At 40.1% G+C, this 24,433-nt stretch overlaps 1 protein-coding gene across 2 annotated transcripts in view; it reads left to right on the plus strand.

Moving 5' to 3' along the window:
• The window catches only part of zmat1 (zinc finger matrin-type 1), a 65,741-nt gene extending 42,022 nt beyond the window's left edge, over positions 1–23,719 (plus strand). The window contains exons 1-7 of one of the 2 annotated variants that reach the window (XM_055648558.1): positions 11,403–11,425; positions 13,054–13,154; positions 14,933–15,037; positions 16,009–16,168; positions 18,998–19,297; positions 22,025–22,112; positions 22,557–23,719. In XM_055648558.1, the coding sequence (XP_055504533.1) occupies positions 11,419–11,425; positions 13,054–13,154; positions 14,933–15,037; positions 16,009–16,168; positions 18,998–19,297; positions 22,025–22,112; positions 22,557–23,388 (1,593 nt within the window). In that variant the 5' untranslated portion in view covers positions 11,403–11,418 and the 3' untranslated portion in view covers positions 23,389–23,719. Of the gene's footprint in view, positions 1–11,402; positions 11,426–13,053; positions 13,155–14,932; positions 15,038–16,008; positions 16,169–18,997; positions 19,298–22,024; positions 22,113–22,556 lie in introns of those variants that run through there. The other variant, XM_055648478.1, reaches the window with a different exon arrangement.
• The last annotated feature ends 714 nt before the right edge of the window (positions 23,720–24,433 follow it).

The raw sequence follows: 24,433 nt of genomic DNA on the forward strand, positions 1-24,433 counted from the left end.
GATTGTGCTGGTGGCCTTGCCGAGGCAGTGTGGATTGTAGACGGAGTCAATGAAAGGGATGTTGGTTTGCATGATGGTATGGGCTGCGTCCACAATTCTCTGCAATTTCTTACGGTCTTGGATGGAGCAGTTCCCAAACCATGCTATGATGCATCCGGATAAAATGCTTTCCACGACGCATCTGTAGAAGTTGGCGACAGTTGTTGGGGACATACCGAACTTTCAAAGCCTTCTGAAGCCCCTGCCCTACTTTCACAACCTAATTTGCGACCTCTGACGACCTTAAACGACCTAAAAAGAAAACAAGGTCGCGGTAACCTACGACCTCCCATGACTATGTGTACGACCTCCTATGACCTTCCACGACTATGTGTACGACCTCCTACCACTATGTTGAAGACTTCCCACGACTATGAAGAAGACTTCCTTCGACTATGTTGAAGACTGGCTTCGACCATGCACGTTTTACTGCTGTTTGCTTCAGCAGCCTTTTAAGAAAGGCAGAAGGGGAAGAGCAAGGGTAAAGAGGAAGAACAAGAAGAGGTCTCAATGGGTGAATGGAGATGATGTGATGGACTGTCCCAGTACACCAGATGTCTGGAAGAGAGTGGTGCTGGGCTTTGACAAAAGATGGAACTTTAAGCACACATGTGGGGCACTGGATGGCAAGCATGCCATTTTTGTCCCTGTCCCCCTCATTTTCCTTTTTGTTCAGGATGGCATTCTGCTGGAATAATTCGTCAAGGTCCCCCTCCTGCTGCCTGGTGCAAGTGTAGGGCATAACCATCCTCCAGCCCTCCCTCACCACCAATGGGGCATCTGCCTCTGATGCTGTGTCAGACACAGGAGAAAGGGCTGCTTTGCTGCCTTCAATTGAGGCAGTGAAGGATGGGGTGGTGGTGGGGACATATACTACCACCCTGGTCTCCTCCTCCAGGGGTCTCTCATGCAGGGCTACCTCCTCCTGCACTATCACCTCCTGTGGCATCACCTGCTGCCACTCCTCCTCTTGGGTGGGCAACACCTGCATGGCCATTTTGTTTTAGGGTTGTGCCCTCCTGGGCTGCTGCTTTTTTGTTGCCATCTCTAAAACATGTCTCCTCTCCAAAAACTCTCCAGCAATGAATGAACCTGCCTTGGATTGACAGAGGTGACGTTCTGCTGTTTAAATAGCCTTTTTTTCCCTACTGATCATTTTTTTCACCCCGGAGTTATTACCTTCGGCTGCCTCTGACTACCTCCGACTAACTACGACTAGCATCCCGACCTACCTACGAGTAAAAAGTATCGATTTTTTCCATGCCAACTTTTTTTTTACTCGTGGACATTTTCTATCAGGCTAGAAAAAAACACCGCACCGACTTGATGCCACGACTACCTACGACTAGCATCACAAACCTACTACGACCTCGTGGCGACCATGCACGAGTATGAGTCAAGGGCAAACTCGGCAGAGGTCGTGAAAGTGGGACAGGGGCTTAACAAAGTAGAAGCATTGATATGCTTTCTTGGCCATTGCTTTAATATGGCTAGTCCAGGGCAAGTTGCTGGTGATATTTACTCCTAGGAGCTTCAGCTTTCAACCATGTATACCAATGTATACCAGGGTACGTGTACCACTTTGCTTCCTGAAGTCATTCACTATCTCCTTTGTCTTGCTGACATTGAGGGAAAGGTTCTTGTCTTGACACTAGGTTGCAAAGTTCGCAATCTCGTTCATGTACTCCGTCTCGTCATTATTTGGTATCTGGCCCACTACAGCGGTGTTGTCTATTCTATGGGGATTACGAAGTGATATCGTTTTCTAATTAGTGTAACTGTCGTCTTGATTAGCAGCTTTTGCATTTGAGCATAACACAAGAATGACCAAAAGCCCTTTTTAAATTGAATCAAGAGTTTCAAACCATTTGGCAATGGTTTAGATTACATTTGCCTTAAATTACAGGCATTTAATGCTCATAAAAGTGTTGCACTGATCAACTTGCTAAAAATCAGCAAGTCTGATTCTTATTGGAAATAACTGTCATAATAGAATTTTGTTCAGGGTAGTGGAAGGGAGTGTTAAACTGTGGACCGATTTGAATATTGTTCTTTTATGTTTGAAATATTGCTGTAATGCAGGTCAGACTGGTCCTATAAATGCATGTGCCTTGGAATCAAATTGGGTAAAGCCTGGGTTTTATGCATTTCAAATAGGTTTTTTTTCCTCACAGTGAAGCATGATAGTGAAGATTTCCTTGCTTTCGTGTCAGCCTGGAAACCCAAGTGGATACTTCCCAGCATGTCATCCTATGGCACAGACCTAATTTATATTTTCAGGATATACTGGACACTATAATTCCAGTGCAGCACTCTATGGTGGCATTGCAGTGGAACTTGGATTAAGTTGTTACAGTGGGTTGGTCATTGGTGATCACTCCCACGGTCCTACTGCACTGGCTTTGATCCGACTCGTTAGTCCCTTATTTATCCTTAATAGTCCTGTACCTTCCTCACACCACAACCTAACAATATTGTTATCAATTATGTTATCAATTATAAAGGCCAGACTTTATAATTCAACAATATCCAGAGCCCAACACTTTGATCTTCTGACTTCTAGCCCATCTATACCTGATTGCCTGAGTGCACAATTCATTAAGGTGAAAGATTTGACCTCTGATGCCCTGATCCTCTTCCCCAAGTGTCCTATCCAATTTACCTTTTGATAGATAACCCAGTCCTTTAACTTCAAGAGCATTCGTGTTGTGATCCTGCTTGGATTGTTTTTACTGGAGTGTTGGAGCCTGAGGGGAGTTCGACCTGAGAGAAGTTTATAAAATTACGTGAATCGTAGATAGCTAAGATAATCAGTCTTTTTCCTAGGATGGAAATGTCAAATACTAGAGGACATGGGTTTAAGATGAGAAGAGAATAAGCAGCTGGAGAGTTAGGGAAGGTCAGAATGGGGAGAGCGGGAGGAGCAAGGGAAGGGGAGAGAACACACTAATAGGCAAGTGAATGGGGAGGGAGCTGGGAGGGGGGAGGTGGGAGGGATGAAGTGAGGCCAGCGAAGAGGGATAGAGGAAGGAGGGAGTGGGGCAAGGAACAGTGGTGGGCAAGATCATGTGTATGCCCACATGTGAGTGTGATACAGCAAGGCTGGTCTCCAATTGTCTTAGACCTCCTTGTCACTGGTCCAAGAGGACATGCCAACTTTCCAAGTGCACCAATAAGGGCAGAGTGGTAGAGGGGGGTTTACATGGACTTGAGATATTAAACAAGGTCCCAAATGGGAGACTGATGGAAAAGGTGAGGGCCTATGGCAGTTTGGCAAGCTGGATCAAAGTTGGCCTGACGACAGGAGACAGAGGCTGATGGTAAAAGGTTGTTTTAGTGATTGGTTGCTTGTGAGTAGCGGTGGTTTCAGAGATTACTACTGGGACCTTTGTTGTTTGTAATATTTGTGAATTATGTGGATGTAGATATAGGAGGCATGATCAGTGAGTTGGCAGATGGCTCAAAGCTTGGTGAGATTGTGGATAATGTGGAGGGTATACTTAATCTGTGGGGGACCTTTGGGAATGAAGGGACCAACACATATATCCTTTATTAATAATAATAATAATATTATAATAATAATAATAATAATCTTTATTACGGACTCAAGGTCCAGACAAGGGGCAACATTACATTAAAAATGCATTGCATATCAAATATCATAAATACATATAAAATCTTGGTATATCACATAAAAACATCATAATTTATATATTTTTTAAACACAATACTTAAGTTAAAAATCCAGATTAAAAGATAATAAAATATATAACTAATAAAATATAAGAACTGAGAAAATCAATTAGAATTAAATTAGAAATAGAAATCTGCCAAAGAGAAAGAGAAAACAATTATTTTGGAAAAGGGTTTAAAATTGACCAAAGGTTCACTTCTTTTCGTAAATGACAACTGCTTTGATAATTTAGTTTCCTTATTAGTTCACAGGCTAATACTCTGCTGCCATCTGACGGGCAGAAGATAGGCTCTTCCTTCTCAGTATTATCAGTTCCAACGAGTTTCATCCTTAATTGCCACTGCACTGATGAATTGCTTTCTTGTGCTACTTCTATCCATGTGGTGAAGCTATTTCCACAGAACCTTTGGTAGCAAGTTCTAAAGATTTTGAGCCTGAGGATTTTGAGCCTGTAACTATAAAGAAATGTTGGTTGTGGCACAATAGTGCAGCGGTAGAGTTGCTGCATTACAGCGCCAGAGACCCAGGTTCGATCCTGACTGCGGGTGCTGTCTGTACGGTGTTTGTATGTTCTCTATGTGACCACGTGGATTTTTTCTGCTCCGGTTTCTTTCCACACTCCAAAGACGTACTTGTTTCCAGGTTAATTGGTTTTGGTGAAAAAATATGTAAATTGTCCATAGTGTTATCATGTACAGGAACGGTCTCAGTGGCCAAAGGCCCTGTTTCCGCATTGTATCTCCAAAGATTAAAGAATGGTGATAGATTTCTAAATGAGACTGGCGTATGACATCGAAGAGATCTTTGAAGCAGTGGCTTTTCCAGGTTCTTAAGATTGCAGATTGGCAATTGCTGTTCAAAATACCTGGTCAGTTTGCAGCTGTGCATTTTGTTATTTCATATTTTAAGGATTTGGAATATTGCTGGCAAAGCCAATATTAATTGCCCATCCCTAATTGCTCTCGAGAAGGTAGTAGTCCTTCCTTTCATGATACTTACAGAGGCAGCTGCAGAGTTTAGAATCAATGAAGAAATGGCTATATATTTCCAAGTCTGGATGGTTTGTGACTTTTGTCGTGGCCCAAATGGGCTTAAACAGACAGAAATGCAAATAAAACCAGTATAAGCAGTAATCTCTTTATTTCACCAGGCGGGTGTAGTAAAACTCTTTACAGAATGCTGATAACAGACTATACAGAGAAGTCCTACACAAAGGGACAATGATTTCAGTACATGTATATATACCCTTTTACTCAACGATTCAGCAACACGTTATCTGTAATGTTTAGTACAGCCTGTTGCTCCTTAAGATTGACAGATCCTTAAGATTGACAGCATCAGAAGATTGACAGGTTCTTCTGACAGAGGAAGGGGTAGCCATATATGGTTATATGAGAAGGTTATATTTCTGCAGAACAAGCATTTTGGTTTTTTCTACTTATGACGCACATCACAATCTTTTGGAACGGGGTTAGTTCCTATATTTATGTTATTGAGGAGACATTCGTGAAACTTGTGCTTGTTATCTAGCTTATGTTATTGGAAAGAGGAACATCAATAGTCTGCTGACCTTGTTAATGTACTGAAGCAAGGGTTAGTGCTTTTTTGCTAGCTAGCAATTTAATAGGTGAAAGCCTGTCTTAGTTTCATCGGAATCCATTTTGTATTTTTAAATCATTATTAACTTCCATACTTGGAGAGCACTATGTAGGTGGGGGTATTTCTATGCACTGCTAGGCTTGTTAATTTTATTAAAGGTAGCAGGTTTAGAGATCCTGTCAGTCAGCATAGTCTAGTCTCCAGGCCAATCAACTATCGTTCTGTATAGTGTTGAGGATCCTGGATGTTGGTGGAACTTCACTCATTCAGGCAAGTGTTGAGTATTCCCTCTCAATGCTTATCTGAAAATCAAAAGAAGAGATACTACAAGCTTTTTCAAAGATGGTTATCTTCTAGTGTGCATGCTACTTGATCCTTATCATTGCCCACAGCATTTCTTATAATGGGAAAATTCACAAAATGCTGGAGGAACTCAAAGGGTCAGGCAGCATCTCTGAAGAACATAGAGATAGGTGACCTTTCGGGTCGGGACATTTCCCTTCTCATACATTTTTTATATTTAATAGAATTCCTACTCCATTGGCATGTCTAGAAATTAAATGTACCTAGCATTTGATATCAGAATAGACACTTTCTATTTTTTCTTTGCAAAATTGCATGCCACTTATTGTACATTTGTAAAATGAGCATTCATTCGCAGAATAGACAAAAGACAATAGACAAAAGGCGCAGGAGTAGCCCATTCGGACCTTTGAGCCAGCATTGTCATTCACTGTGATCATGGCTAATCATCCACAATCAGTGCCCCGTTCTGCCATCTCTCCATATCCCTTGACTCTGCTATCTTTAATATAGAAACATAGAAAATAGATGCAGGAGTAGGCCATTCGGCCCTTCGAGCCTGCACCGCCATTCAATATGATCATGGCTGATCATCCAACTCAGTATCCTGTACCTGCCTTCTCTCCATACCCCCTGATCCCTTTAGCCACAAGGGCCACATCTAACTCCCTTTTAAATATATCCGATGAACTGGCCTCAACTACCTTCTGTGGCAGAGAATTCCAGAGATTCACCACTCTCTGTGTGAAAAATGTTTTCTTCATCTCGGTCCTAAAAGATTTCCCCCTTATCCTTAAACTGTGACCCCCTTGTTCTGGACTTCCCCAACATCGGGAACAATCTTCCTGCATCCAGCCTGTCCAACCCCTTAAGAATTTTGTAAGTTTCTATAAGATCCCCCCTCAATCTTCTAAATTCTAGCGAGTACAAACCGAGCCTATCCAGTCTTTCTTCATATGAAAGTCCTGATATCCCAGGAATCAGTCTGGTAAACCTTCTCTGTACTCCCTCTATGGCAAGAAGGTCTTTCCTCAGATTAGGAGACCAAAACTGTATGCAATACTCCAGGTGTGGTCTCACCAAGACCCTGTACAACTGCAGTAGAACCTCCCTGTTCCTATACTCAAATCCTTTTGCTATGAATGCTAACATACCATTCGCTTTCTTCACTGCCTGCTGCACCTGCATGCCTACTTTTGATGACTGGTGTACCATGACGCCCAGGTCTCGTTGTATCTCCCCTTTTCCTAATTGGCCACCATTCAGATAAAAGTCTACTTTCCTGTTTTTGCCACCAAAGTGGATAACCTCACATTTATCCACATTATACTGCATCTGCCATGCATTTCTCCACTCACCCAGCCTATCCAAGTCACCTTGCAGCCTCCGAACATCCTCCTCACAACTAACACTGCCCCCCAGCTTCGTGTCATCCGCAAACTTGGAGATGTTGCATTCAATTCCCTCGTCCAAATCATTAATCATTAATATATATCGTAAATAGCTGGGGTCCCCACTCGTCACTGCCTGCCATTGTGAAAAGGACCCATTTACTCCTACTCTTTGCGTAAGAGCTCTATCTAGATCTCTCTAGAAAGCATCCAGAGAATCAGCCTCCACTGCCTACTGAGGCAGAGAATTCCACAGATTCACAACTCTCTGGGTGAAAAGGTTTTTCCTCATCTCCGTTCTAAATGGCCTACCCCTTATTCTTAAACTGTGGCTCCTGGTTCTGGACTACCCCAACATCAGCAATATGTTTCCTGCCTCTAGCGTGTCCAATCCCTTAATAATTTTATGTTTCAATAAGATCTGCTCATCCTTCTAAATTCCAGTGTATACATCAAGCCCAGTCGCTCCATTCTTTCAACATATGACAATCCCGCCATCCCGGGAATTAACCTCGTGAACCGACGCTGCACTCCCTCAATAGCAAGAATATCCTTCCTCAAATTTGAAGGCCAAAACTGTACACAATACTCCAGGTGTGGTCTCACCAGGGCCCTGAACAACTGCAGAAGGACCTCTTTGCTCCGATACTCAACTCCTCTAGTTATGAAGGCCAACATGCCATTATCTTTTTTCACTGCCCGCTGTACCTGCATGCTTACTTTCATCTACGGGTGTCTGGGGTTATGGGGAGTAGGCAGGAGAATGGGGTTAGGAGGTTAAAATCAGCCATGAAGAGGCCTAATTCTGGTCCTATCATAAGTGACATGATCTATGATAAGTCTGAAGAAGGGTCTCGACCCAAAACGTCACCTATTCCTTCGCTCCATAGATGCTGCCTCACCTGCTGAGTTTCTCCGGCATTTTTGTCCACCTATGATAATTATTAGATGAGATGTGTTTTTGTGTGAGATAATAAATTAACAACATTCTTTGGTGAAAGAGCTGTAAAATAATGTAAGAAATGGTGGCATAGACTAAAACGCAAAAATACCACTGCCACACATTCCTTCTGTATAAATCCAGAGCTTTAATAATGGAACACTGTGCAGGTGTACTGTTTGCTGCAAATTTATAGGAAGCTATAGACCTTCCTTGAATTAGGTTTGCACAAATTTTCACAATCTCTGAAATGAGCAGACAAATTAAACAAAGGAAAGAGGAGTTTCCAAATGTGGAGGGACAGGCTGAAGAGTATCTTATCTACCAATGTCAGGAGTGAGAAAATTGCAGTTGGGCACCAGTTCTTTTGAAGAGTTTGAGTTTTTGGAGAAGGCCATCATGTGAAATTATTATGAAGTACCAGCTGAAAATAGGCATATTATTAGCTTCCGGCACACATGACTGCTAGGTCTTATTTATCATTCTCACATAATTTGACCTTTTGGTTACGTTACATATATAATAAGTGTTATCACTTTCCCATCTGTAGTAATTACCTGTTCTTTGTACTGTACTGTATGTGTCCTCTTTTTCTTTGTACCACACGTCAATAAACTAGTCTTAGTAACACCAGATGTTCAGATGCACATTGCTGGCAAATACAAGACCCGTATCTAAAGCAGAAGTCTTTTGATACAGCTATATAACCTACATTTATGCTCTAAAGTCAACAGCAGCTTGCAGCTGAGCAGATGTATGCCTGAGGAGGGCATGGTAATCCTTTTGATAGATGTAATCATTGCTCCTTTTTGTTAAAACAGATGACGTATTGCAGCTATGAGCACAAATGTTTGACATCCAGAATTGTTCGGAAGCGATAATTTGGTAAAAAACAGTTTTAACGAAAATCTCACAATAAACGTGCAAGTGCCAAAACAGGAACAGTGGGGGTTAAATTACAAGAAAGGTAATCCAAAGGCCAGGACCAACCACCAGAGGCATGAGTTTATGGAACGTAGAACAATGCAAATAGACACTAAATGCTGGAGTAACTCAGCGTGACAGGCAGCATCTCTAGAGAGAAGGAAGGGGTGACGTTTCGGGTTGAGACCCTTCTTCAGACGGCAGTTCAGTACAATGTAGTACAAGTACAGGTCCTTCAGACCATTATAACTGCGCTGACCATGATACCAATCTAAACCCTTCTGCCTGCATATGTTTCATATCCTTCCATCCCCTGCATATCCGTGTATCTGTCTGAATGCCTTTTAAACATCATTATCGTATCTGCTTCCATCAACCCCTCTGGCAATGAGTTCCAGGCATCCTGTGTAAAAAGGATTTTCCCTGCAAATCTGCTTTAAACTTTCCCGCTCTTACCTTGAAGTTTTGCCCACTAGTATTTGATTTGAAAAAGATTCCGACTATAGGGTGGTCACGATGGCGCAGCGATGGAGTTACTGCCTTACAGCGAATGCAGCGCCGGAGACCCGGGTTCGATCCCGACTACGGGTTCTGTCTGTACGGAGTTTGTATATTCTTCCCGTGACCTGCTTGGGTTTTCTCCGAGATATTCGGTTTCATCCCACACTCCAAAGACGTACAGGTTTGTAGGTTAATTGGCTTGATAAATGTAAAAATTGTCCCTAGTGGGTGTAGGATGGTGAAATGTGTAGGGATCGCTGGTCAGCGCGGACCCAGTGGGCCGAAGGGCCTGTTTCCGCGCTGTATCTCTAAACTAAACTAATACACTATCCATGCTTCTCATAATTTTAAATAATTCTATTAGGGTCAACCCTCCAACTTAGAGAAAACAATCCAAGTTTATCCAACCTCTCATTATAGCTAATACGCTCCAATCATGGTGAAATCCTTCTCCACCCTCTACAAAGCATCAACATCTTTCCCTTAGTGTGGTAACCAGAACTACACACAATACGCCAAACGTTTCCGAACCAAAATTTTATTCAGTTCAAATCCCACCGAAATAGCTGTGCAATTCATTTGAGTTAATGAAATAATCGGGAACTTTTAAAATACATTGCTTCAGTTGCATGATGGCGCTGGAACATAGCAACTGTATGCCGTCCCAGAAGAGGATCGACTAACAATTATTTCACTCTTTTGCTTGCTCTATAATGTACTCATGTATAGTATGATTTGAACTACAAAAACTTTCTTGTGTACGCTTAACAAATTCCATTCCATCTAAATCTCTTGTACTAAGGCAATTCCAGTCAATATTGGGAAAGTTAAAATTCCCCTCTTCTATAACCCAATTGCTCACAGCTTTCTGCAATTTGCTGATCTGCAATTGGGAGGCTGCAGTATAACCCCAGCAAATTGGTCCCCCTTCTGTTATTCCTAAATTCTACCCATATGTCCTTGTTGGATGATCCCATCAGGATATCCTCTATAAGTACTGAAATTATGTTCTCCTTAATCAGAGGTGTTATTTTCCGTCCTCTTCTGCAACCCTCTATCATGCCTGAATCTATTGTACCCTGGAATATTAACTAGCAGCTAACTGCATGTCTGTTCTCATCACTGATGAATCCCCCACCACTACCAGGACTTTTCCTTCTCCCAGAGCCATCAGTGTTGCCAAAAACACTGCAGCTGCTATTGCTTTCCTCTGTGAAGCCACCTCCGTCCAACAGTATACAAAACAGTGCCTGCGAGGAAGGGAAATGGCCACAGGGGATTCCTGCATCGCCTGCCTGCCCTGACTACCATTCCTGGAGGTCAACTATCCCCTTTCTCTCTTTAGCTACGTTGGGACCAATTTGCTAAACATACTATGACATTTGCCACATCCTAGGGTTTAGTCTATCTACAGCTCTACCTGCTGAATGTAGTCTAACAGGGATTACAGAAGCTGACCTAGTTTACTAAGCAACTTCAAGTTTGAACTGGAGCCAAAATAAAACAATATCTAATTGAACATATTTTATGCCAATTTCCATGTAGCACCTGTGACTATCAGCAAGTTATGCTCCACATGTGAGATTGGATTACAGCCAACTTCACAGTCAACTTGTACAATGCAGTACAGTGCAGGATATAATTCCCACTCACTTAGGCATTAAAAAAGTAATAATCTTTATATGTAGTCTAGCACCACTAACTTCTGTTTGTAGTTTGTTTGGTTGTTTGTTTGTTTGTCTTTTTGCACAAAGTCCGTGAGCATTGCCACTTTTCATTTCACTGCACATCTCGCATGTGTATGTGACGAATAAACTTGACTTGACTTGACTTTAGTCTTAACTAACAGGAAGTGTACAATAAAATTGTGAATGTTGGAAATATGAAATTAAAGTAAAACATGCAGAAAAAACACAGCAGGTCAGGTAGCAGCTGTGGAATGAGAAACGGTTAACATTTTGGTCAACCTGAAACGTTAACTGTTTCTCTTTCCACAGATGCTGCCTGACTTGCTGAATTTTGCCACCATGTTCGGTACAGTATAATCTTAACTAACTTCAGGAACGGAACTAAATTGAAGTGTCCCAGACCTGAAATGTTAGCTAGTTCTCTTTCCACCAGTGTTGCCTAACCTGTTGTGTTTCAATCATATTCCATTTTTACCTCGGGTTTCCAATATCTGCACAATGTTTTAATTTTCATTTAGTATGAGAGGCACTGAGGTACAATAACACAAAGGTTGTTATACTGCATGAGGAATCCAAAGAAATGCATTAATAGTCCATTGATGCGAGTTCAAATCCCAATGCAGCATCAGGGAAATGAATAAATTAATGAACAAAATAAATCTAGTTCTTAAGGATCGTATCAAGACGAGAAGATAATTGGTATCATTTAGGGAGGATGTTGCCCTCACCAGGTCTGTCCGATGCGCTATAAGACTGTAGAAACAGTGGATTCAGAACTGTTAAGCAAATCATTCAGCTTGAAAGGCAACTGGTATAGATCCAGAGCTTTATCTGTTTCCCTGTCCACAATTTTTAACCTAACCTCAGATTATATCCAGTATTTAATGTTTATATTTTCGACTTTACATCCAAAATAGTAAGGCCCCTTCTTGATCCATTCTAGTGGTTTGTGATAAAGTCTTCATCCCTTTATGTCCAGTTTACGGTTGCATCATTGTTTGTTAACAAATAACAAACGTAAAAATGACACTGAATATTGAGTTGTGAAAGGAAGATAGCCAAAGAATACATGTTTACTTCCAGTATATCAGCTTAATAAATTTGAAAATAATTATTTCTGTTGTCAAAATCTTCTTCACCGTTTTCTTTGAGATTACACATTAACTCCCTGAATTATCACTCTGAGATGATTCTGCAGACGGTCTCACAGTTCTCCACAGCTGAACTTTTATGTGCTCTCTTCTCCTGCCACTAGTGGGCACTCTCAGGGCAGGGTTGTACCAGAGATTAGTACTTGCCTTTGCCTCAAGAATAGATTTTGAATCATGTTCTTTTTTTGAATTTTTATTGGTAAGAATATATTCAAGTTTTTCAACCCGTTTTTTGTAGCAGTAAAAGATGTAAATGTTTAATGATCTCAAAACAATTCCCACAATGATCTATATTTCTATAACTCAAATACATGGTCATCTTCCATTAAAAAATGCAATTGTGCTGGCAAACGCTATATTTTATCCAATGCCTGTTACAATGTACCGGGCTTTTCAATAGTAAATGTAAGCTAAAGAGTGATGACACTTGAACACTTTATCCATAATCCTGCCAGTCAAGAAGGGTCCTGAGCCAAAATATCACCCATGCTTTTTCTCCAGAGATGCTGCCTGATCTGCTGAGTTACTCCAGCACTTTGTGTCTATCTGCCAGTCAGGGCTCTCCAGGTATATATCCAGGTACTGTCCAAATGTGATGAAGGTTTATGCCTCCACCATGCTTTCTGGCAAATATCTCCAGTCCCCTACCATCCTAGGAAGGGAAAATATTTCCTTAACTCCCGTCTAATCCTACCACTTAATAATTTAAAACTGAGCTCCTTAATTATTGGGTAATTCTTTTCTAACTGCAGTGTAAATTGATAGGAATCGACTTTATGCTGACGAAGCTGCATTGATTTAAAAAAAATTGAATGTTTTTCAGATAAAATGGGAGGCCACGACAGTGAACTTTTCATGGATAAGTATTGCAAGGTTTGCTGTGCCATGTTGATCTCCGAAGTTCAAAGGACCACACACTACGAGGTACCTTGTAGTTTTTGACGAACGAATGTAATTATCCAACATTTTGCCCTTAAATGCATATTTTACTTTCTTTTTGATAGAATTTAGAAGACCCAGTTATGTTCATTGCCTCATTTTCTAAAACACCTTCTGTAGTAATGTGAAGTTCTTGGTTTGAATGACAGCGCCATTTATTCAAGCTTGCTCATGAAGTGCGATGTTCTTCAAACTCCATTTCAATGTCAAATAGTACCCAACCATTAACTGTCTCTTTTCATAATTTAGGTGACCTCTCATTTGAAAAAATAAGTTTATTTTTCATTGTGATAAGAACACTCGGTTTATAATCTTGCCGATTGCAGTGCTTCAACAACATGTGTAACATTGAACAGTACAGTACAGGAACAGCTCATTTGGCTCAAAATGTCTGCGCTGAACATAATGCCAAGATAAATTAATTTCATCTGCTGCACGTGATCCATATCCCTCCATTCCCTGCATATCTATGTGCCTATTTAAATAGTACTATCGTATCTGCTTCCAAAGATATATAGGCATCTGAATTGGGAAACTGAACCCAAAATGCACGGCATAACTCTTGTTAGTTTCTAAGTAAACTAATTTGCAGAGTCATAAATATATTTTTTTTCGAAGAAGTAGGGAATTGTATTGGTTTACCTGAACTGGACAGATGGAATCTTGAATCAGCAGAGCAAATAAAAACTGTATGTTGTCACATTAGGCTAACCTCCTAAAATTCTCTAATCTTTTACATGGTTTGGGAGATTTTGTTAAAATATTGTAAAAATAAGCAGAAACCCCTTTCATAGTGTGTTCCTCTCTATACCACAGATCTCCCTGATGTGCTGTTGTTCATTGACTTGAGTGACTACTTCTTTGTCAGTGAAGTTAATTGAAAATAGTTTAATTCACCACCTGCCCTCTTTTGGAAAAATATTGGAAATACATTTTTGATACTATTTCTGTAGTCTTAGGTATAGATTTACAACCTCATCCTATTACTGCAATTTTTGGGCTACCAATGTTAGATTCTATTAATTTGTCCCGCTCCGCCCATCGGTTGATTGCTTTTACCACATTAATCAGCAGAAGATCTATTTTATTTAAATGGAAAGACTCCAACCCTCCGACCACACTCCAGTGGTATTCTGAAACGATATAATGTTTAAATTTAGAAAAAATCAGGAGTGACATTGTTGAACCCTTGGTTAAATTTGATAAGACTTTGGGAACATTTATTGAACATTTTCATACAACATAAATTGCTCCCTCTTTAACCGTTATAAAAACTATTTTACCACTATAGGGTGGAACGGACTTGACGACAAACAGACTTAAATTGTTGAAATTCTCAATTCAGATTCGGTTTTGCTTTGCTTTGTTTTATTTATTTATTTTATTTTTATTATTATTAATTTTTTTAATTATTTTTTCTTTAGTTTAGGGGGTTTTGTTTTTTCCTTTTTTCTTTTTCTTTTTGTCTTTTTATCTTTTGTGTTTTTTTTACATTTATAAGTTTCCTTTTAAAAATTTAACTATATTTACATGGACCGGGAGGTCTATATTCATTGTGTATTTTGACACTGATCTCATATTAGGTTATACCTGTTATTAATGTTCCCTATGTATCAATACCATTGTTATGTTTATTATTATTCTTTTTGCTCTGTTTTTTATGTTTTATTTGTGTTTTTTTGGAGAGAAAAAACAATAAAAAGATTTTAAAAGAAAAGAAAAGAAAATATTTTAATTCACCACCTGTCCTTTTTGTTTTACAGAGCAAAAAACATGCCAACAAGGTGCGGTTTTACTTCCAAACACACAAAGAAGAAGGCACACCATTAAAGAAAATCAAAACAGAGAATGTTACTGTTGGATTCCAGGTGCGCAGTTATACATTGATGAGGATTCTTATCAAAATTAAAATTACAGTTGAGCTGGTCAATTATTTATTTCTTATGATTTTAAACCTTTCAATGCACTGGTTAGCCCACTTGCCACTCACTCAGAGTCTCACATTTAATTTTGGCATCTCTTAGCGAGGGTGCAGAGGACATTTACTAGAATGGTACCAAGGATGGGAATGATCAATTGTATGAATGCAATAATGAAACTGGGATAAAAACAAAATGGTGGAAGCATTCAGCAGGTTAGGCAACTAACTTGTTTTATCTCCTTTCCAGTTCAGACTGACCTCTTCCGTACATCCAGCATTTTCTGTTTTGAGTTCAAATTTCTAGCATCTGCAGGGATTTTTAATTTTAATTCGTATCCCACCATTTCAGCTATGTTTAAATTTAATTACGAATCTGTAATTTGGAAAAAAAATATGGTGATAATAATAACCAGACTGTTTAAAAAATAAATGATTCCCTGCTGTCTGTCAGGGTGGAAACTTAGCCTACATTGATCCACACTCACCTCTTTTGTTGACTCTTAATGCCTTCTAATATGTCCAGGCAAATCACTTGTTTGTACCATGACTGCTCCATTGAAGCAGAGAAGGAATAAAACTGGGGAGACCACCCGGCATATTCAATGGGATTACCCTTCCATCATTATCCTAAGTGTTACCATTGACCAGAAACCCCATGTGACCATCCACACAAATACCAATGGAGCAAGAAGAATATTTTGCTTGGCCAGCTTACAGCCCAGTGATATGAATATTGATTTCTCTAACTTCAAGTAACCCCGGCATTCCCTCTCACTCCATCCCTCCCCCACCCAAGTTGCACCAACTTCTCGTTTTCACCCAACAGACAGCTAACAATGGCCTGTTTCCTTTATCATTGTTATTTTTAAATCGTGTCATTCGTCACAGATTAACATTGTAGTTGATGCGTATTTACAGGATACTGGAACAAAAGTGGACAAGGATAAATTTTGCCTTTTGTGCAATATGGTTTTCACGTCCCCCACAGCTGCTCAATTCCACTATCATGGCAAAGTCCACGCGAAGCGGCTCAAGCAGCTGGTGGGGAAGCAGCCCTCTGTAACCCAGCCACAGACTGGTAGGTCTAAATCCATGATGCCAATGAGTCCATTCTCTACAGTGTACTTGTTGGCTGATTTGTCTAAGAGCATTTGCTGCCACAAATCCCCTGAGCTCAGTCTCTGGAAAGATGACCCACGCTGCACATTGTCAGATATAGTGTAACTAAATTTAAATGATCAGATAACAAACAAAACTGGAATATTAATTTGAAAGTTATTGTGTAAATTTTATTATGAAAATTTTAATTATGAATATAAAAAAACAAAGTACCCACCCAGATTACTGGAGATTAGGATGAATGCCTAGTCTCTAAACTATTCTGGGCCACTCTTTAGAGTGTTCTGGAATATCTTGGTGTGTTCTGGTGTTAGAATGTCTGTGTTGGAGCTATGTTGGCATTAGAAAGATTGGTTAAAAAGTGTGTTGGAGCAATAATCTTAGTTAAATGAATACTGGAGATCCCTTAAATGTTCACCAGGTCAGGCAGTATCCACTGAGAGGAAACAACAAAGCCTTCCACCTGTTACACATTCTTATCAATATCTTAATTGGGCTTTATTTGTTCCTCTGAATCATTTAGAATTCTTTCTCTTTAAGTATAGTCTGCAGATACTTCCACCTTTCCCTCCAAGTCATGATGGGGCCACAATATTATTTTCAATCATTTTGTAGCATTGTTCCTATATTTCTGTTTCCTTTCTTCAAATCCAAGTTGCAGCATTCCTTGTAATCTCCAGTAATCTGGGTGGGTGCTTTGTTTTATTTTAAATTGATTATTTTCTATTTTATGTCTCCAACACGTCACTACCTTAGAGAACTTTCATAAGTTATTTTCGGCGTTATAAATTATACTGCGTGGAAACAGGTCCTTTGGCCCAACCTGCCCACACCAACCACTTGTCCCATGTACACTAGTCCCACCTGCCTGCATTTGGCCCATATCCCTCTAAACCTGTCCTATACATGTACATGTCTAAATGTTACTTTGCGATAGTACCAGTGTTATCATTCTTTTTTAGCTAATGGATTTGTTAGTCTAATAATTAATAAACTGAATCAATCATGATTAAATTTCCATAATAATAATTTTCAAATTAATATTCCGGTTACCATCTTTTGAGAAATCAAAGCTCTTTGACTTGGAGACGATTGGATTTTTCTCTGATATGTTTACAGAGTTTTTGGCAGCCTTGCATGTTGGAATTATAATTCAATTCAGTTTATTTTGTTATCACATGTACCAAGGTATAGTGAAAAGCTTTTGTTACGTGCTAACCAGTCAGCGGAAAGACAATACATGATTACAACCGATCCATTTACAGTATAGATACAAGATAAGGGAATAATGTTTATGCAAGGTCAAGCCAGCAAAGTCCAATCAAGGATAGTTTGTGGGTCACCATTGAGGTAGATAGTAGTTCAGCACTTCCTTCTGGTTGTGGTAGGATGATTCAGTTGGCTGATAACAGCTGGGAAGAAATTCCCTGAATCTGGTGGTATGCGTTTTCACATTTCTATACCTCTTGCCTGATGAGAAAGGGGAGAAGAGGGAGTGGCCAGGGTGCGACTCATCCTTGATTATGCTGCTGGCCTTGCTGAGGCAGCGTGACGTATAAATGGAGTCAGTAGAAGGGAGGTTGGTTTGTGTGGTGGCCTGGGCTGCGTCCACAATTCGCTGTAATTTCTTGTGGTTTTGGATGGAACTGTTCCCAAACCAAGCTGTGATGCATCCTGATAAAATGCTTTCTATGGTGCATCCGTAGAAGTTGTTGAGAGTTGTCGGAGACATGCCAAACTTCCTAAGCCTTCTAATGAAGTAGAGGCGTTGCTGTGCTGTGCAATATGGGTGGTCCAGGAGAAGTTGTTGGTGATATTGTCTGGGAATTTGAAGTTTTTTACTTTACTTCGGCACCGTCAATGTAAACTGGGGTATGTGTACCACTTCACTTCCTGAACTCGATCACTATCTCCTTCGTCTTGCTGACTTTGAGCAAAAGGTTGTTTCCTCCACACCAGGACACGAGGTTCTCAATCTCCTTCCTGAACTCCGTCTCAACATTATATGATATCCGTCCCACAATGGTGGTGTCATCTGTGAATTTGACAATTGAATTAGATTTGTACTTGGCTGCGCAGTCATTGGTGTACAAGGAGTAAAGAAGGGGATGAGAACGCATCCTTGTATAGGACCCATGTTGAGAATCATCGCGGAGGATGATTTGTCCCCTATCCTCACTGGTTGGGATCAGAAAGTCGAAGATCCAGTTGCAGAGATGAGTGCTGACACCGTCCCGCGAGTTTGGTGATAAGCTAGGATGGTATAATGATATTAAAGACAGAGCTGTAGTCTATGAATAGGAGTCTGACGTACAGTAGGTGTCTCTCTTATCCAGGAGTTTTAGGGTTGAATGTTGGGCGAGGGCAATGACATCATCCGTGGACCTGTTGTGGCGGTAGGCGGACTTCAGGGGGTCAAGGCCACTGGATAAATGTTTTAACAAATTATATTCATGTATAAACTAATTTTTAAAGGAATGAATTAAATACAGTATCTCATTGCTTACCTAAAGATTGGAATGAAATGTTTAAGAATTAAATTTTGATTTAAATTTGTGTAGAAAATTTGGAAATGCGAAATAATAGCCTCTAAATGACATGTTTTACGACCCCATGACTTATGCCCTTATTCCAATCTATTTTTGTTGGTCAATTTTCTGTATTAATTAATTCAGAATGTCCCTACCAATTGTAGAATCTGTTTAGTAATTAAAAACAATATAATATTTCAGAATATCAATGTGAAGTGCAGAATCTGAATCAATGTGGCCATAACTTTGCATTCCAGTGGAGCTTTCTATCACAGTACCCACGAGTGTGGCAAGTGCACCTCCAGAGCTGAATACATCTGTACAGAGTGAGGAATCTGAAAGGATCACACAAGAATCGACCGAGGAAGCCTCTGCAACACCCTCTACAGCTCTGGATCAGGAAGATCCGAACAGGTACTGCAAACTTTGCAGCGCCTCCTTTAACAATCCACTGATGGCCCAGCAACATTACATCGGCAAGAAGCACACAAAAAATGACACAAGGAGACAACTGATGGACGAACTGGGTAAGGAGGCTGATTCTTCTGAAAAAAATGGTGAGTAAATACAAGCATAAGTGCATTGGAAGTGAAACTCCACTTTTTAAAAAGGGAGGGAGAGAGAAAACGGGGAATTACAGACCAGTTAGTCTAACATCGGTAGTGGGGAAACTGATAGTCAGTTATTAAAGATGGGATAGCAGCACATTTGGGAAAGTGGTGAAATCATTGGACAAAGTCAGCATGGATTTACAAAAGGTAAATCATGTCTGACGAATCTTATAGAATTTTTCGAGGATGTAACTAGTAGAGTGGATAGGGGAGTACCAGTGGATGTGTTATATCTGGACTTTCAGAAGGCTTTCGACCCAAGGTTCCACATAAGAGATTAGTATACAAACTTAAAGCACACGGTATTGAGGGTTCAGTATTGATGTAGATAGAGAACTGGCTGGCAAACAGGAAGCAAAGAGTAGGAGTAAACGGGTCCTTTTCAGAATGGCAGGCAGTGACTAGTGGGGTACCGCAAGGCTCAGTGCTGGGACCCCAGCTATTTACAATATATATTAATGATTTGGACAAGGGAATTGAATGCAACATCTCCAAGTTTGCGGATGACACGAAGCTGGGAGGCAGTGTTAGCTGTGAGGAGGATGCTAGGATGCTGCAAGGTGACTTGGATAGGCTGGGTGAGTGGGCAAATGCATGGCAGATGCAGTATAATATGGATACATGTGAGGTTATTCACTTTGGTGGCAAAAACAGGAAAGCTGACTATTATCTAAATGGAGGCCGATTCGGAAAAGGGGAGATGCAACGAGACCTGGGTGTCATGGTACACCAGTCATTGTCAGTAGGCATGCAGGTGCAGCAGGCAGTAAAGAAAGCAAATGGTATGTTGGCATTCATAGCAAAAGGATTTGAGTATATAGGTTGTACAGGGTCTTGGTGAGACTACACCTGGAGTATTGCGTACAGTTTTGGTCTCCAAATCTGAGGATGGACATTATTGCCATAGAGGGAGTGCAGAGAAGGTTAACCAGACTGATTCCTGGGATGTCAGGACTTTCTTATGAAGAAAGACTGGATAGACTCGGATTGTACTCGCTAGAATTTAGGAGATTGAGGGGGGATCTTATAGAAACTTACAAAATTCTTAAGGGATTGGACAGGCTAGATGCAGGAAGATTGTTCCTGATGTTGGGGAAGTCCAGGACAAGGGGTCACAGTTTAAGGATAGAGGGGAAATCCTTTAGAATTTGAGAAAAACATTTTTCACGCAGAGAATGGTAAATCTCTGGAACTCCCTGCCACAGAAGGTAGTTGAGGCCAGTTAATTGGCTATATTTAAGAGGGAGTTAGATGTGGCCCTTGTGGCTAGAGGGATCAGGGGGTATGGAGAGAATGCAGGTACGGAATACTGAGTTGGATGATCAGCCATGATCATATTGAATGGCTGAGTATAATTTGAGAGGGGAACATAATTTAAAAAAACTCAATGTCAGAACTCTTAAAAGTATGTGCATAGCAATCTGTGGTGTGAATTTGTGGAATGGTCTGAAACAGGAGATAAAACTTAGCACAAGCATAGTTCAGTTTAAAAAGATGTACAAAAACACTTGTTTAAAAGGATATTGGGATGAGGATAGGTGATTGTGATATTTGTTATACTGATTGTATTGGGAAGGGTGATTATAGAGTGATGGGTTGTATATATGACTAAGATACTGTATAGTATTTGCGGGTTTTTTCTTTTCTTTTTCTTTTTTTCTTTTTTGTATGGCTTTGTACATATTTGATTAATGTTCAAATGTAAATAATTTGGTGTACATATATATAGTGGCTGGTGTACATATGGTGTACATATAGCTGCTAAATTTGTATGAGATAATTACAAGCAGTTGAATAAGGGGTGGGAATTAATAAGCTTTGGCTTCTTCCTGCTCCTTTTCGGACACATATGATTTCATTTATTTATAGATATTGTTTATGACACTAAATATTTGTGTTTTGTTTTTTGTATGCTGTTTCACACTTGTTTTTTATTCTGTACGAAATAAATAACTAATAAATGGCGGTGCAGGCTCGAAGGGCCGAATAGCCTACTCCTGCACCTATTTTCTATGTTTCTATGAAACGCCAAGTGTAAGTGTGAGCTATAGTTGAGAGGTTGAGTAGGCTGGGTCTCTATTCCATGGAATGCAGGAGGATGAGGGGAGATCTTATAAAGGTATACAAAATCATGAGAGGAATAGATCGGGCACAGAGTCTATTTGCCCAGAGTAGGGGAATCGAGGACCAGAGGACATAGGTTCAAGGTGAAGAGGAAAAGATTTAATAGGAATTCGAGGGGTAACTTTTTCACACAAAGGGTGGTGGGTGTATGGATCAAGCTGCCAGAGGAGGTAGTTGAGGCTGGGACTATCACGTCATTTAAGAAACAGACAAGTACATAGATAGGACAGGTTTGGAGGAATATGGATCAAGCGCAGGCAAATGGGACTAGTGTAGCTGGGATATTGTTAGCCGATGTGGGAGAGTTGGGCCGAAGGGCCTGTTTCCATACTGTATCACTCTATGACTCTAAGCGTAATAGTCTGTACTTATATGGAGAATGATTCACTTATTTACAGCAGTATCAGTAAATGAGAGGAACTATATGGATTGTATAAAATATATTTTTATTTATGTTTATTTATTAAATATATTTTGAGCATTAAATGTTTGTAAATAAGAAATTATGGTTGGAAAACTAATTCACTTTCTGTTTTATAATGGAAACAGGTAATTTTTCATGTGCGATCTGCAACGTTACACTTAATTCCATTAAGCAGTACCAGAGTCACCTGCAAGGATACAAACATCACTTTAAGTAAGCTGTTTACATTTTCTCACACAATTCCCTTTGATTTAATACATGTAATAATTTGAATTTGGTGAAAATGTCATGTGTTTTAAGGGCAGGATTTTTACTGCTGTTTATCAGCTCACACCACTCACCAAAGAAGGAATGGTAGGTGGTGGGGTAGGGGTGCCTGATCTTGAGGTTTCATGGGTCATACCCATGTGGGACAGGCGGAATGGTTTTTGCCTGCTTCATTTAATGTGTGAAATTATCAGGGACAGCGAGAAACTTGAGTGACGAGGTTATAGTCTGGGAGCACTGCGTAATCAATAAAATCACAGCCTATTCAGTAAACTAGCTGGCCTATTCCTAAGAGAAGATTTTGCTCCATTGAAGACCAAAATTGTCCAAAGAAGGAATTGGCTGTTCCAAAAGTAAGATGAGCTGATCAGGGATTTTTTTTTCTTGCAGAGAGAATGAAGTGTCCAACCTAGTGAAGAATACAAAATCAAAGAAATACGACTCGTTCCAGGACGAACTCGATGACTTCATTAAAGTCCAGAAAGCAAGAGGCCTTGTGCCAAAGGTGTGCTTTAGAAAATTTGAGGACAATCCAGAGGAGGAAGAGGAGGAGAGGTGGAGCTTTCACATGGACAACCCACTCCCTCCTGCTGAGTTCCCGTTGGAAGTAATGCAAGGCATCACTCTCCCCAATCCAAGTGGTTTCCACGATGAGCAAACAATGGATGTGGAAACTGAAGTACCACAGTGGCCCTCCTCACAAGGTGACTGGCCAATAACCCAATCTGTACAACGCAGTGACTTTGGCATGGCATATTACACAGAAAGGTTGCCACCTCTGAAACGGACCTGTCCCAAGCACGTTCCAGATCCGCACAGCGCGGACTCAGCTGATGAGTGTAGACCAGTGAGCTCCGATGACAGTGCTGGTTCGTGCAAAAAAGACAAGAGGGGTTGGAAGAAGAAGCGCAGAAGAGTCAAAAGAAACAAGGATGCAGAATCTAAAAGAGATAGCGAGCACGAGAACTACAGGAAAGAGAAGAGTGTTGAAACGGTGGGACTGCAACCAGATACAAATCATACTTATCAGAAACCAGATGAAAGGGACAAAGAGGAACTCGATGTGAGTAAAGAAAAGATGAAACACAAAAAAGATAAAAAAGACCAATATATAGATAAAGAGGAGCTGAAACAAAGACAGAAAAGGCAGAAAAAGAAGAAGGAGGTTGATATAAGAACAGAAGAGGAAAAACTTTGGGATGAATCTATTTTAGGAATTTGATGCAAAAAAAATGACTGTGAACATTGATGCTTGATCATTATTTTAACTTGCTCAGGCACTCTGGGAATAAAATTAATTTTGTTAATAGCACAATTGAATATTTGATTTTTATTTTTTGTCCTGCCCAGTAGGAATTGTTTTGTTTGCTGTTCCAAGACATATTTCAAATTAGCAGTACCTTTAGTCATGAAGGATGTCACTGTTTTAACATGTCCATATACATATTTTGTTAGCTTTGTCTAATCTACAATTGATCTGATCATTTACAGTAAATTGTGAAGTACTGGGCCATTCAAACCTATTCAATAATTAATAAACGGCATGATGATGATTTTGAGTTTTTAAACAATATTGCTTTAGTTGTTGCGATACTATGAAAGTTGCTGGTGAAGGTATGCTCATGGTGTTGGATAGGAAGCTTCAGGAAATATTTCCTTCATTGTTGGTGCGTCCAAATCTTTGGTCCCCTCCCAACAAAACTGGAATACCTTCAACAGAAGAACTTAAGCGGTTTGCGAAGGTGTGCTCACCACCACCATGTCACGGGCAATTGGGGATGGGCTTTCAAACCAGCTCTAGCAGGCAATGCTTACATTCCATAAATAAATATTGCTGTATGAACATTTAATTGTGTGGCATGCTGAACAGCCATCACATACCATCTATATGGCTTGATATTATAACATCCCTTGGCCCACACATTAATGAAAGCTTTTGTCAAATGAAGGCTTTGCGGGCAGGGGTGGGGGTGTGGTGAAGAATATTGAAATAAAGATAACATTTATCGTGTAACAAGCTCCCAAACAATGCTTATTTGATGGATTAACATTTTTTAAACTTCATAATTTTAAAGGATTGTCCATCTACACACAAGGCAGAATGATATTTTGTGCAATGTAATTGTTTTTGTTGGGAATAGTGCATTATGTGACTTACTGTGAATAATGCACTAATACCTGTCCACTCACTGCCTGTTGCAGAGGCCATTGTTTAAAATCTCATGTAAATTTCTGCTATACTGCAAAAATCAAAGGTGCAAAGAAGC

Source organism: Leucoraja erinacea, chromosome 1 (assembly GCF_028641065.1).
Source record: "Leucoraja erinacea ecotype New England chromosome 1, Leri_hhj_1, whole genome shotgun sequence".
Taxonomy (NCBI): domain Eukaryota; kingdom Metazoa; phylum Chordata; class Chondrichthyes; order Rajiformes; family Rajidae; genus Leucoraja; species Leucoraja erinaceus.